Raw genomic sequence first — 16311 nt, 5'->3', positions numbered from 1 at the left:
GCATTTTACCTGTGTCATCTCATTTAATATTTGCAATATTATAAGCTAGGTATTATTTTTAATACTTATAATACCTATTTTTAATATGCATAAACTGAGGCCTGGAAAGCTTAAGTAACATGTCCAAGGTCATACAGAAAAGACCCACTGCAGAATGAGTTATGTCAAGAGTCATAGATTTATTTATCCTCTGCAACTACTTTCTAATTTTATGTTTTTAAGTAACGGAATTCTTCCCCACCCCCCCCCACCACCTGGCAAACTGTTGCATGGGGGTTCAGTGACTAGGACAGATAGTAGTGTCACAGCTATTGATCAAGCAGGGATTAGGCAGAGTGAAGATCCATTTCCTCAGCCTTTTCCTTTGCTTGCTGTTTTTCCATTGACTCCAAATGGCACCTTTGTAGAACCTCAGTGATCCAAGGAAAACTTCTGCCTCATGAAAAGGAGGCTGGATAGGTGTTCAAAGAGTAGGCAGAAGTTCTGAAAACACCGATCTCTCTCCAAGTAAAAATGAAGGGGCCAGGGAAGCTATCCAAATAAGTACAAGAGATCCCACTCAGAGGATTCTGTGCACTATCTTTATAGATTGACCACAGAGGTAAAAATCTGACTATATTTATATAGTAACTTGGGAATCCAAGAAAACGTTTGTACTATATCATACCTAAGTCTCTATAGCTCTAAAATGTCATGATACAATGATCTAGAGTGAACAGTATCAAAGTATTATTTGATATATAATTTTAAAAAACTATTATCTTGCTTCAAAACCTCTAGGTAGTCACTTCTCTCAGTTGGCAATAGGTAACCATGGATAAGGAAGGCAACATAGATATGCATGAAGTCAGAATACTTGTTTTAGGATTCCAGTTCTATAATTACAGGACACCTAGCCTTGAAAAAGTTGACTAAGTCATGATCATTAGTCCTAAAATAAAAAGACAAACTATGCTCTTCTACTTCACAGGTAAAGGTGAAATGATATAAAGATGGTGGAAAATCTTTGGAACTACTAAAGTTGTATGCAAGTACTAACAAACTTAGTAGCAAAAGTAGCAAAAGCAGACTTCGGGGTTAAAGGATACCGACAACGTATACCTACTGAAAAAGTTCTATGAGATAGTATTTGGACACTGAATAGCTATTTGAATTGATAAAATACCCTTAGTCAATGATCTGCCAGTCAAGTGACCCAGCATATTGTCAGAAGCATTCATTCATTACCCATTTGACATCTACCACAATACATTAATTTTTTACTTATTTTGTCTCCCCAGATAAATTATTTGAATGAAGACATAGAGTGAAATTTCCCTTTAGTTTTTGCTGACATCGATACATAGCTATATATCAATTTTTTTTACAGATTATTAAATTTTAAGCAAACTTGTAAGTATTCTGAATTTTTTCCCAGAGCATATAACAAAAATAAGGTATAAATCATCATGCCATGTGTGATTTTCTTAAATTTAAGCAATTAATTGTAATTATAAAAAGGGGGCAATACAGTTGGTTAAATCAAGAAAAAGATAATTGCTTTAGACTTACTGCTGCATGAAGAACTGAGGCATTGCAATGAGCAGTGTTCCAACTCCCATGATTAGGCAACCTGTTCCGATTATTTTTGGCCTGTGAAGTTTGGCTCCAAAGTAGCTAACAAATGTTATAACTAAGAGATTCCCTTCAGATAAAGAATAAAATGCGCATCAGTCAGATAAATTAGAAAAAGTCATCAGCATATTAAATGCATGAATGTCTATAGCGGTTCTGGCAATTCTTTGGTTTAACTAAACTGTCTCCCCACCATTCTTCCCATCCTTTCTCTCTTCTCTTTAATCTGAGATGACTGTTGAAATTGTCTCCATGCTCATTACTTCAATTATTTCATCCATTTATCAAAATACTTTAATTATCAACACAACTACCTCATTGTCATCTACCCTGATTATTTGTCCTTTTAAAAGTGTTTTAACAGTAAATCAAATTGTAGAAGGGTTCCTTTAGGTGTTCTCTTAAGTTTCCCTCAATGATTTTGAAGTGAACCTTATTACTGTTTTTTCATTCATTAATATTTTTTATTAAAACTTGTCAGTTTCCCATTTGCTCTTAAAACATACATTACAAATTCTTGCTTCAGCAGATATTCCTTCTAAAAAAAGTATGATAAACACAACTGTACCTCACTTTATGAAATCAAATTATGAAATTCATATTAGTACAAAAAAGAATTTTTCTGCAAGTAGAAGTTATGCTTTTTGAAAATGTCTCTAGAGAAGCATATGATAAATTACTTTTAGTTGATGATTGTGATGAGTGATTAAATATGCTTTAGGGAAAACGTCCTCATATTTTGCTGTACACAAAAATGCTGAAAGGTGGTGGTGACAGTAACAGAAACCTTAAAAATGCAGTATCTTGGAAGCTCCCAACAGATTCTGATTCTGTGGATCTAGGGGTAGGTCAAGAAATCTGCATTTTTAAAACTAGCTCATATGTGCTGATGGAGATGGTTCCTAAAATACGGTTTGATAAACATTGTTTAGAATCTTAGATTTCAAAAGGCTTAAAGTTTCAGTTCTTTGCATTTGGAATAGTCTTTAAAATCTTCAGTGCTAGATAGAGTAAGAACTTAGCAATTCCCCAGCAATTGATTATGATGGCTGATGGATAGTGTTGCTTTGAAGCTTTCTTCGATGTTTCCAATTTTCGAGCAAGACTGTTTGCTTACATCTGTAAGCAATCATCTAATTTACTACTGTTTGTTCACATTGCCAGCTTTAGTCAAGTGCAAAAAGAGTAGCCATTTTTATAGACTTGAGGACAATAATGACAGTGAGAAAATTAGCTTGCACAGTGGCTCTAGGTTTTATGGCTTCAGAAAGAATTAAACTTGTTTTAATTTTCACAGGGGAAAAATATTGAGTATGAGATTTCTTATTCGGTATTTAAGCATTTAGTAGAAGAAACTTTGTATCATATTACATTGATAATTATGTCTATACTTTTGTTAATGTGTCACAGTGAATAAGCCAAAGTAAAGTAAAAGCTGACCTTCAGTTATAGGTAATGTATCCCTGCAACCAACATTACCTATTCTCCCCAACTCCCACACCACCAACAGTTCACAATAAAGAACTCATGTTTACAGACTGTTTCTGTGTTACATTAGTGAGTATGCCAAAGACTACATAATACCATTTTAGCATCTATGATATCTATAGTGTTTTTGCTTTCTTTACTTTGTATCCCTCTGAGTTCTCAGAAGATACACATAGAAAATAAATGGCAATAAGTAATCTCTAAAAAACTAAATTGGATATCAAAATTCTTTCACATTTACTATCACTAGCTTCTGAAAAAGACAACAGATCTAGAGTGTTTTCAAATGGTTTTACCAAGCTTTTAAGGAACAGATTCTCCCCACCTTCTCTTTCTTCCTTTCTCTCAACACACACATACACACACACACACACAAAGTACTTAGATAACAGAAAAGAAAGCCATCCAACTCATAAGACTTATATACCCTTGAAACCAAAACTAGACAAGGACAATGAAAGAAAAGACCAAATGCAATTTGTTCCAGAAGTGCAAGGGTACCACCAAATAAGATAAAAAAATATATATCAATTTAATCATTGTATTAAATTAAAGAAGGAGAAAAATTCCATGGTTATCCTAACAGATGTAGTAAATGCATCCAATATAATTAACCACTCATTTATGATAAGAAAAATATTTGAGCATATTAACTTTGAAAGTATATCTACCAGGCACACCTGGGTAGCTAAGTCACTAAAGTGTTCACCTCTTGATTTCAGCTCAGGTCATGATCTCATGGTTTGCGAGATCAAGCCCCACATAGGGCTCTGCACTGACAGTGTGGAGTCTGCTTGGAATTCTCTCTCTCTCTTTGTCCCTCCTTCACTCATGCTAATTGATTAAACATTTTTTTTTAAAAAATAAAGTGTATCTACCATATTACACTGCACACATATTACTTAATGGTGAATTTGTAAAAGCATTTTCATTAAGGTCACATATGAGAAAAGAATGCCCATTGTCACTGCTTCTATTTAAGATAGCACTGAAGCCAAGGCAATAAGGCAAAAACAAACAACAGATCTAAGAATTGGAAAGAATAATATAAAACTGACTTCTGTCTCAGACAATGTGATTGTCCATTCAGAAAACTCTACTATAGACATCTATAGACAATTAAAATGACACACATTTATACTATAAAGAATCCTGGAGCACCTGGGTGGTTTAGTTGGTTAAGTGTCTGCCTCTTGGTTTCAGCTCAGGTTATGATCTCAGAGTTGGTGAGTTGGTGCTGCTAAGCATAGAACCTGCTTGGGATTCTCTCTCTCCCTCTCTCTCTCTCTACCCTTTCACTGTTTGCTCTCTTTCAAAATAAATAAATAAACTTAAAAAAGGGAAAAAAAAAAGAAAATCCTAAAGACTGCATAAAACAACTACTAGAAATAATAAATAAATGCAGTAAAGTAACAGGAAACAAAATAAATAACCAGAAATTGGTAGCATTTCTATACAATGACAAAAGAGAAGAAAAGAGAAATTTTAAAAACAACACCATTTACAACTGGACTAAAAAGAATAAAATATGTAAGAATAAACTTAACCAAAGAAGCGAAAGAAGTATACTTCAAAAACCATAAAACACTGATGAAAGAAACTGAAGATGACAAGGATACCTGGGTGGCTCAATAGATTAAGTATCTGACCTTAGTTTTGGCTCAGGTCATGATCTGATGGTTCATGAGTTCAAGCCCCAAGCCGGGCTCTGTGCTGACAATTGCAGAGCCTGCTTGGGATTGTGTGTCTCCCTCTCTCTCTGTCTCTCCCCCACTCGTGGGCACGCTCTCTCTCAAAATAAACAAACATTTAAAACTGCTATAAAAAAAACAAATTGAAGATGACAAAAACAAATGGAAAGATATTCTATGCTCATAGATGGGAATAATTAATATCATTAAAATATTCATATTACCCAAAGCAATCTACAGACTCAATGCAATCCTTGTCAAAATACCAACACCATTTTTCACAAAACAAGAGAAAATAATACTAAAATTTGTATGGAGCCACAGAAGACTAGTGATCTTGAGAAAGAAGTACAAAACTGGATGTATCACAAAGTAGATTTCAAGATAACTACAAAACTGTAGCAATCAAAACAGCATGGTATTGGCACAAAAAATAGACACAGAGATCAAAAGAACAGAATAGACACCCCAGAAATAAACACAATTAAATGGTCAATTAATTCACAACAAAGGTAGCAGAAATATATAATGGGGAAGACAGTCTCTTCTATAAATGGTGTTGGAAAAATTGGACAGCCATATGTAAAAGAATGGAACTGAACCACTTTTTAATACCATACATCCAAATAAACTCAAAATGGATTAAAGACCTAAATTTGAGATCTGAAACAATAAAAGTCCTAGAAGAGAACACAGGTAGTCATTTCTCTGACATTGGCTGTAGCAAGATTTTTCTAGATCTGTCTCCTCATGTAAAGGAAACAAAAACTAAAATAAACTATTGGAACTATATAACAATAAAAAGTATTTACACAGGAAAGGGAACCATCAACAAAACAAAAGATAACCTGCTGAAGGGGAGAACATAGTTGCAAATGATATATCTGACAAGGGTTAATATCCAAAATACATAAAGAATTTATATAACTCAACACCAAAAAAAATCTGATTAAAATATGGGCAGAGGACCTGAATAGACATTTTTCCAAAGAAGACACACAGATGGCCAACAGACACATGAAAAGATACTCAACATCAATAATCATCAGGGAAATGTAAATTAAAACCACAATGAGATATCCCCTTACACCAGTTAGAATGGCAACTATCAAAATGACAAAAAATAACAAGTGTTGGCAAGGATGTGGAGAAAAAGAAAACCTCATGCACTGTTGGTGGGAAGGAAAATTGGTACAGCCATGGTGGAAAATAGTATGGGGGTTCCTCAAAAAATTGAAAACAAAAATGCCACAAGAATAATTTTACTGTTGTGTATTTATCCAAAGAAAATGAAAACCCTGATTAAAAAAGATGTATGCACCCTTATGTTTATTGTAGCAGTATTTACAATATCCAAGATATGGAAGCAACCCAGATGTCCATTCATAAATGAATGGATAAAGGAGGTGTGCACGTACACATGTGTACACACACACACACACACACACACACACACACACACAGGAATATTATGCAGCCATATAAAGGACAAGACTGTGCCATTTAGGACAATATGGATGGACCTAGTAGGTATATTGGTAACTGAAATAAGTCAGACTGAGAAAGAAAAATACCATATGATTCTACTCATAAGTGAAATCTTAAAAAAATGAACAAAAAGCAGAATCAGACTTTTAAATACAAACTGATGGTTGCCAGAGGGGAAGGATGGTTGGGCAACATGGATGAAGGGAAGAGGGAGACACAGTCTTCTTGTTATGCAATGAATAAGTCATGGGAATAAAAGGCACAGCACAAGGAATACAGTCAATAATACTGCAGTAGTGATATAATGGAAGAGATGGTAGCCACACTTGTGGTGAACACAACATAAAGTATAAACATGCCAAATCACTAAGTTGTACACCTGAAACTAAGGTACTATTGTGTGTCAACTATAATTTTTTTAAAAAATTAACATAAATTCAACAAGGTTTCTGCATAAATATTATATTAGATATTAACATTGTTCTAATATTCCAGGAATTGCTAAATAGAAAATGTAACAGAAGACTATTGTTGTAAAAGCAATGATTAGAGGGAACCTTAGAGCATTGAATGCATATATTAGAAAAGAAGAAAAATTTAAAACCAGTAATCTAAGTTTCCACCTAGAAAATTAGAAAAAGAAGAGCCAATTAAATCCAAATGAGGCAGAAGAAAAGACATAATAAAAATTACAGCAGAAATAAATGAAATTGAGCACAGAAACTCAGAAGAGAAAATCAACAAAACCAAAAGATGATTCTTTGAAAAGATCAATGAAATCAATAAACCTCATGGGGCTCCTGGGTGGCTCAGTTGTTTGGGTGTCAAACTTCAGTTTGGGCCATGATCTTGCAGTTTGTGAGTTAGAACCCCACATTGGGCTCTGTGCTGACAGCTCAGAGCCTGCTTGGGATTTTGTGTCTCCCTCTCTCTCTCTGCCCCTCCCCACTTGTGCTCACTCATGCACTCTCTCTCTCTCTCAAAAAAATAATAAACATTAAAAAATTTTTAATAAAATGTATTTTTTAAATAAAAATATAAACCTATAGTCATGCTCACCAAGAAGAAAAGAGAGAAGATTCTAATTACTAATACCAGAAATGAAAAGGGAGACACTACTACAAACTTCATGGACATTAAATAGTAAAGGAGGGGCGCCTGGGTGGCTCAGTGGGTTAGCTTCTGACTTCAGCTCAGATCATGATCTCAGGTTTGTGAGTTTGAGGCCCACAAAGGGGTCTGTGGTGACAGTTCGGAGCCTGAAACCTGCTTTTCATTCTGTGTCTCCCTCTCTCTCTGTCCCTCTACTGTTCACACTCTGTCTCTTTCAAAAAATAATGAACTTAAAAAAATTTTTTTAAAGATAGTAAAGGAGTATTATGAACATTTCTATGCCTACAAATTTGATAACCTAAATAAAATAGACCTATTTCTTGAAGGACACAATCTGCCAAATTTCCCTAAGAAGAAATAGATAATATAAACAGGCCCGTATCTATTAAAGAAATTGAACCAATAATTAATGACCCTCTAAAACAGAAAGCACAGACTCCAAAAGATTCACTAGTGGATTTTACCCAGCACGTAATGAAGAAAGTATACCAATTTTCTATGATCTCTTTCAAAAGATATAAGCAGAGGGGAAATTTCCTAAGTCATTTCCATGAGGCCAACATTGCCCTAATACTAATATTTTTCATGAACACAGGTAGAAAATTCCTCAACAAAATATTAGCAAATTTTAGCAAATCACATCCAACAATATACAGAATTATATACCATGACAAAGTGGGATTTTTTGCAGGTATATAAGGCTAGTTAAACATTAGAAATTATATTAATATAATCTATCACATCAACAGGCTAAAGAAGAAAAATCACATGCTCGTATCAGTAGATGCAGAAAAGCACTTGACCAAAATCCAACAACCATTCGTGATAAAAATTCAATAAACATGGAAGAGACACAAACTTCCTCAATTTGACAAAGAATATCTACCAAAATATATAGCTAACATTATACTTAATGATGAAAAACTCAAAGCTTCCCACTAAGATCAGGTACAAAGCAAGAATGTCCCATCTCACTATTACTTTTCATTACTGTATTGGAGTCCTACTTAATACAACAGGACAAGGAAAAGAAGCAAGGGTACACAGACTTGGAAGGAAAAAATAAAAGTGTTTTTATTCCCAGAAGATATGACCATCTATGTACAAAATCCAAAAGAACTGACAAAGAAACTTCTGAAACTAACAAATGATTATAGCAGGATTGCAAGCTACAAGGTTGATATACAAAAGTCAACTGCTTTTTTACATGCCAGCAATGAACAAATGAACTTGAAAACCATTTACCTTATCATCCCCAAAATGAAATGCTTAGGTATAAATCTTAAAACATGTACGAGATATATGTGAGAAAAACTAAAAAACTCTGATGAAACAAATCAAAGAACTAAGAAAACAGAGAGGCATTTCATGTTCATGGATAGGAAGACTTGGTATTATCAAGATGCCAGTTCTACTCAACTTGATCTATTGATTCAATCTCAGTCAAAATCCCAGGAAATTATTTTGTGGATACTGACAAACTGACTTCTAAACTGACAACCTGGAGAGGCAAAAGACCCAGAATAGCCAACACAATATTGAAAAAGAACAAAGTTAAAGGATCGACACTACCAAACTTCAATATATACTATAGAGCCACATTAAACAAGACAGTGTAACAGTGGTGAACAGATAGACAAATAGATGGTGGAACAGAATACACAGACCAGAAACAGACCTACATAGTTAACTGATCCTTAACAAAGGAGCAAATGTAGTATGAGAGAGCAAGAATAATCCTTCCAACAAATGGTGCTGGAACAACTGGACATCCACATGCAATAAAATGAATTTAGACACAAATCTTACACTCTTCATAAAAATAAAGTCTAAATATATGACAGACCTAAATGTAAAATGCAAAACTATAAAACTTCTAGAAGATAACTTAGGAGAAAAGCTAGATGACCTTAGGTTTAGTGATGACTTTTTAGATACAACATCAAAAGCATAATCTGTGACAAAAAAAATGGATAAGCTGGCCTTCATCAAAATTAAAAGTTTCTGCTCTGTGACAGAAAATGAAAAGAGGATAAAAGGACAAGCCACAGACTGAAAGAAGACATTTGCAAAAGTCATATCAGATAAAGGACTGTTATCAAAAATATTCAAAGAACACTTAAAACTCAATAATAAAGCACAAACAGTGAGATTAAAAAATGGGCCAAATAACAGGTTACCAAAAAAGATTTACAGATAGCAAATAAACACATGAAAAAATGTTGAACGTCATATAAGAGAACTGCAAATTGAGGTGCCAATTATATAACACTATGCACTTATTAGAATGACCAAAATCTAAAGTATAAAATGCTGGTGAGGGCATGGAGCAAAAGGAGCTCTTGTTCATTGCTGGTGAGAATGCAAAATGGCACAGAAGCTTTGGAAAACAATTGACAGTTTCTTACAATACTAAACATATTTTTCCCCATATGATCCAGGAATTATGCTCTTTGGTATTTACCCAAAGAAGGTGAAAACATGTGCACACAAAAACCTGCCCAGGGATGTTTATAGCAGCGTTATTCATAGTTGCCAATGCTTTGAAACAATCAAGATGTCCTTCAGTGGATGAATGGATAAATAAACTAAAGCCTATCCAGAAAATGGATTATTATCCAGCACTAAAAAGAAATGAGCTATCCAGCTATGAAAATACTTGGTGGAACCCCAAATGCATATTACTAAGTGAAAGAAGCCAATTTGAAAAGGCTACATACTATATGACTCCAACTATATGACAATCTGGAAAAGGCAAAACTATGGAGACAGTAAAAAGATCTGTGGTTGCCAGAGGGTAGGGGAACATGATGAAAGAACAGGTAGAGCACAGGGATCTTTAGGGCAGGGAAAGTAGTTTGCATGGATATCTAGCATTATATATATATATATATATATATATATATATATATATATATATATACACACACACACACACACATACACACACACACACATAGATATAGATAGATATAGATAGATACACATAGATTATAGATGTAGATATAGATATAGATAGATATAGATATAGATAGATAGCATTATCTAGCTATATCTAGCATTATACATATATATATTTTTTCAATTCCTTAGAATATACAACACAAAGAGTGAACCTTAATACGAACTATGGTCTCTGAATGATAATGTTATGGTAGGTCCATCAGTGGTAACAAATATACCACTCTGGTGGGGGATGTTTTCATGGAGGAGGCTTTGTATAGGTAGGAGTAGGGTATATAATGAGAAATCGCTGTACCTACCACTTAATTTTGCTGTGAACCCAAAACTACTCTAAAAAACAAAGTTTTTATAATGTCTACATGAAGTTGATTAAATACTAAAATATGAAAAGCAAAACTTTTAAATATTTATAAGAATATATGGGAAAACTTTTGAAAGAAAGAGTATCTGGAAATATTAGGAAGTGATAATATAGAAAACATTTTATTTTCTTGGCAACTCTGCTGTTGCTGGAGAAAGACTTTGTTTGAAAAAATACTTTACTTGGGAAAAAACTGAGTGCCTGTTGTGTGGACATTAGATAATAATGCCAACTGATGTCAAAGGATAAATGAGATTGTTCTGCAAAAAAGAAGAAATGGGAGCTAGAGACAAAGGTGATAGTGCATCCAGAATCCTGGAAGGAAGGAACGTGGAGAGAGGCAAGAGGAATAAATTAGGATTATGGTCAGGAAACCCACTTTTCTGAAAAACTGTGGATTGCAAACAACTGGAGAAAACCTAGTGATGTTTTGGAATAAAGGTTTGCAATGGAAGTGAGAGGATTTCAAAGCATTTTACTCTATCTAATTCAATAAACAGCTTCTATCCTTAGAATAGTCTGAACGAATTAATATCAATTTATTCTCAGGGTCCTTTGTCACTTCTTGTGAAACATTAGTACTCTGTATCAAATATAGGCTCTCTCAAGTTGCATTAGGACCTGGGGACTTAAGAAAAAGTTTGGACCATATTCTAAGTCTCTTCAGCTCTAAAATGTTTTTATACTATAATCTAGAGTGAGCAAGAAGTACCACTTGGTATATAATTTTCTATCTGTTCATTCTTTCTTTTTGTGTGATTTGTTCTCTCAATTAGAACTAGTTGCCTCTTTATACTCATTTCTTCCTGTGATTACATGTGTCATCCTTATCTTGACTCTCCATGGCCCTTCATTCAGTTTAGGGCTATAGACAGGACAGGCATCAAGTACTACATCAACTATCTAGGCCTATCTACAGAATTTACTCAAGGGAGTGATATGATCAGATGTTTCAAACACTTCCTACAGAAAGTATGGCCCATTGAATAACAGCTTCATGTGATATGGGAGCTTGTTAGAAAGGCAGAGTCTTATTCCAATTTCTACAGACTCAGCATCAGCATTTTCACCAGGTTGCCCAGTTATTCGGATGTACATTAACATTCGATTAGTACTGACCTAAGCATTCCCATTTTTTTGATAGGATGATGAAAGAAGGATTTGGGAAGACAACCCTGAAGGTAAAAGGTTACCTTTTCATTCTTTTAATTAGTTTTGTGATATTCAGAGTAAGAACAGAAATATACAGGATGAACTAAAAAAGTCATTGTTGAAGGGTTGAAAAATATTTCCTCACATTTCTGTAAGTTCACATGAGCTGAAACTGGAGCCATTAGAGCTTTTACTACATAAAGTATATATCTGAGTCCCAAGGTAGTAAGGACCCCAATTCTTTGTTTATTTTAACAAAGAATTACAGCCTTGTACCTTATCAATTCAGGAAGCTCTAGGTGGAATTATACTCTTTAAAGTACTTCCAACACAGTGACTAAAATCATTTGGTCTTTTTAAGTGCCAAGAGGAAGTCTATAGTCAAATGCTACCCAAAGACACATGAGAGTAGAAGTTTTCTTGCCTGCTTTGCTCTACTGTTCTCGTTAATAGGATTTTTTTCTAGGTCACTGGGCAGAAAACTTCTTTTATGGTTTCACTTCTTAAATCATTACAATAAAGATTTGTACAACCCATGTGAATTCTTCCAAATTTTGAATCACAGGGCTTTCAGGATATAGAACTCTTCTGTAAAGACAGTTCCTGAATATTTTTAACTCAAAATCCCAATAGCATCTCACGCTCTCCTCTAGGAAAGTCTCTCACTCTGATTGGAAACTCTGAATTGTGTGTCATATAATAGTGAACACCTGGCCTCCACTGTAACAGGTCCTAGTAAATTCTGTCTAAACATGAATTTACAGAGAGAGTCTGATCCTAGCAACAACAGAATGCAGTGAGGATGTCATTTAGTAACGCCTAGAAGACCTTGTACTTAAAAGTAAAGCCATGTATCTGCAATACCTACCGATTTCAAAACTACCATCAATAACTCCCACCAGTGAAGAGGGGATATCAAACCTTCTCTCTATCTGAGTGATGGTGCTCTTCAGATAGCCTTCTGCCAATGCTTTGGCAAAGTAAACGAAAGACAAGGCACCCAAAAATACCTGGAAAATATGACAAGTCACACTTAGTCTGACTCCAGCTTGACATACATGTGGAAACTTACTAAACAAACAGACAAACAAGAATGCAAACCAAGAACAATCTAACAAGCTTGTTATCACTGAAGATTTCTCTCAAGGATGGGTACAGGCTTTCTTCAGCCTCAAGCTCATGCAGATTCCTAAAAATACAAATTCTGAAATATATTTCATTCAGAATGTATATTGAATTCTGCTTTTTCCCTTCTTTCCACCCCCTCCCCTCAAGGATACTTGAAGGAGTCTTGGCTTTGAAAAAAAGATCCACTGTATGGTGAAGCAAAGAGTGGAAGGAACCATACATAGGTAAGAAAATAAAACAAGGATATAAATCAAACACTTAACATCTTATCAAGTCTAGTACTCATGACTGTTTCACAGTCATAGCAGGAACATAGCAGACCAAAAAAAGTACAACTATCCTTGTGCTTGAGTTCATATTCAAGTTAAATTCATTCTCAAATGAATGTTTTTTTAATAGCTGGCTTATGTATTTTGCCAGACCTGAGTCTGTGATGGAATATCCATAGAATAGATGAGCACTTGTATGAAAACACACACATATATTTGCTAAGCGAATGTTTGGTACAAAGAAAGAACAGGAACTTGGGAGTCACACTGAGCACCATTTAAAAAGCAACGCTAGGGGCGCCTGGGTGGCTCAGTCGGTTAAGCGGCTGACTTCAGCTCAGGTCATAATCTCTGGGTCCGTGAGTTCAAGCCCCATGTCGGGCTCTGTGCTGACAGCTCAGAGCCTGGAGCCTGTTTCAGATTCTGTGTCTCCCTCTCTCTGACCCTCCCCTGTTCATGCTCTGTCTCTCCTTGTCTCAAAAATAAATAAAACGTTAAAAAATTTTTTTAAAAATAAAAAAAAAATAAAAAGCAATGCTACCCTTTACTGTGCAGCAAGGAAAGTTCAAAATTTTCATTTACAAGATGGGAATAGATGGACATTTCATAGATTAAATGCTATCACTATACTTAGCATAATATCTGGTACATGGTAGAAATTGAATAAACGTTAGTTTCTTCTCTCTCATTTCAGTTTAGGAGGGGCATTGAAATGGGGCCCGAAAGTAATATGCAGTAACAACCTACATGGTAGAGAGAGACTACTGCTTTCACTGCCTGATAAAGTGTGGTTTCAATGAGTTGCATCTAAGATAGCTTTTTAAAAAGGAAAAAAAACATTCTTGCTTCTAACTACACATGGAAAATATGTAATTGCATAGAAACATGAATTATAAAATTGTGTAGCAAACATCTGGATGGAGAGTCAAAAACATGGACTCCACCAAATAATTCCCCCCAACACCCCTCCCCCTCCCAATTCTTTGTTACTCTTTAGTTCACTACATAGGGTTATTTGTTGTTTACTGTTGAACTGCTTGTTACCTTCAGTTCACCACAGCACTGTTGTTTCTCCTTTGAGGGAGAATATTCTGTTGTTAAGGAAGGTCGCCCAACAGGTTGCATTGAACTTTTGCAGAATAACTGGATATTTTCTTTGGATGAAGTGTCCATTATGAAAATATTCCTTGACTCTGATCCTGTCAAGGTTGCTTCTGACAGTAAAAAAACAAAACAAAACAAAAATTCAAATCCACTGTTTATTAAATAATGTTTTTATTTCACAGATCACAATTCTGGAGACATAGTTTGATATAAGCTACCTTATTTTACCACAGAAGTTGGCAAAATTTTCCAATTAAAATTGACCAGTATATTTGATTAACTAATCCAGCTATCAGGACTCTGTAGCCAACATTCTTTCTCAATCCCTCCAGCTTAAGCCTCATTATGGCAAAGAATAAATTTAAATGTTGTCTTTGGAATAAATAACGAGGCAGAATTTTGCAAACTTTGTGGTCTTGCCAGCTTAAACTAGAAGCAAGCAGGAAAGGAAGAGGCATTCAACCATTTGAATATTGATTCATTAAAATTAAGTCATTAAAACCTTTTAATCTATCTTAACAGAATGGGTAGAAAAGATTGATGCCCCTTATAGGTCCCTGTAGCACACTGTTATTCCTATAGGTCTGCAGCATCCAAAGTAAGGTTTAAAATATGGCAAAAAAGAGAAGAGGACCAATTTATGTATCATTTTAGTTTGACACACAAGGAAGGAGCATGATTTGTGCCTCAGGCTTACATTTAATTCAGGCAAAAGTTACTTTAGTGCCTTAAAAAAAGATGGCCTCCCTTCCTATGTTTAATTTTCCATCCTCCTGTCCTTACCAAGCCCTGGACAGTTTCACATGCTCTGAACCTATTTTCTCCTATTCATATCCGTATTTACTTTTTTAGGATTCTGCATGGCTCAATACCTGCCTGAAAAAATAAATTAAGTGAAGAGATTGAAAAAACAAAATAACTTCTGGATCACCCTAATGATGCATTTGTATGTTAATAGAAATCTTGCATATTTTCATAAAACTAATTAAAGGAATAACATTAGGAGTAAAATTTAATGTATTTAGAAATTTAGGCTTATTCTGCCTATGAATATATTACCTTGACTTTATGTAATACTTATTCTGTGTTTCCTAAACCTCATCCTTCACAGTTTGAATTCATAGATAATTTCTCAAAACTAAAAAATCAAGAATTTATTTTGAAATATGGAATTAAATATCAAAAGTAAGACCTGAACAATTAAAACTGGAGGGGATTCCTCTAGGGAGTGAGAAATGAGTGGAGAAGGGTAAAGCAAGGGCCTGTTTCTTTCTTTTTTTTTAGTATTAGATTTTTAGATTATTTGATTTTTAGATTATTTGATACATAAATTTAACTTTTAAGAAATGGGCAAGGAAAATTGAGTGAAACAGGAAAAAAGTTAAAAACCAAAGAACTAAACAAAGAGCAGATAATACTAAGCAAGATCAAAAGACAAAGACCCATTGGGGTGCCTGGGTAGCTCAGTGGTTAAGCTAAGCATCCCACTTCAGCTCAGGTCATGATATGGCAGTTCTTGAATTCGAGCCCCATGTTGGGCTCTGTGTTGACAGCTCAGAGCCTGGAGCCTGCTTCAGATTCTGTGTCTCCCTGTCTCTCTGCCCTTCCCCTGCTCACGCTCTCTCTCTCAAAAATAAATAAAGATTAAAAAAAGAAAAGACAAAGACCCAAGAATACAATATCAGTGAGCTCTAAACATAGATGTTTATAAGTATAAAACATAGAAATTATGCACAATATATAGAAATAACTTCAAAGTCTTGACCAAATAGGTAACTTTCTGGCAAATGTTAATTACCTGTACTGATACAGCCGAGAAAAGAAAAATAGCCAAGGGAACCATTAACAAAAATACCCTGAAACTATCCTCTAAGCAAAAATACTAAGGACAGATCCCTTACACAAGAATACTAAGGAGTAGTTTAGTAAGGGATACCCT

At 34.7% G+C, this 16311-nt stretch overlaps 1 protein-coding gene across 11 annotated transcripts in view; it reads right to left on the bottom strand.

Annotated features, from left to right (window-relative positions):
* The window catches only part of SLCO1C1 (solute carrier organic anion transporter family member 1C1), a 76279-nt gene that overhangs the window by 45443 nt on the left and 14525 nt on the right, over positions 1 to 16311 (bottom strand). For 10 of the 11 annotated variants that reach the window (XM_045061482.1, XM_045061479.1, XM_045061481.1 and 7 more), the window contains 3 exons: positions 14313 to 14482; positions 12740 to 12881; positions 1552 to 1684 (listed from right to left, as the gene is read on the bottom strand). In XM_045061482.1, the coding sequence (XP_044917417.1) occupies positions 1552 to 1684; positions 12740 to 12881; positions 14313 to 14441 (404 nt within the window). In that variant the 5' untranslated portion in view covers positions 14442 to 14482. Of the gene's footprint in view, positions 1 to 1551; positions 1686 to 12739; positions 12882 to 14312; positions 14483 to 16311 lie in introns of those variants that run through there. The other variant, XM_019834641.2, reaches the window with a different exon arrangement.

This window comes from Felis catus, chromosome B4, assembly GCF_018350175.1.
Source record: "Felis catus isolate Fca126 chromosome B4, F.catus_Fca126_mat1.0, whole genome shotgun sequence".
Taxonomy (NCBI): domain Eukaryota; kingdom Metazoa; phylum Chordata; class Mammalia; order Carnivora; family Felidae; genus Felis; species Felis catus.
This window is presented reverse-complemented; position numbering and strand designations above follow the sequence as displayed.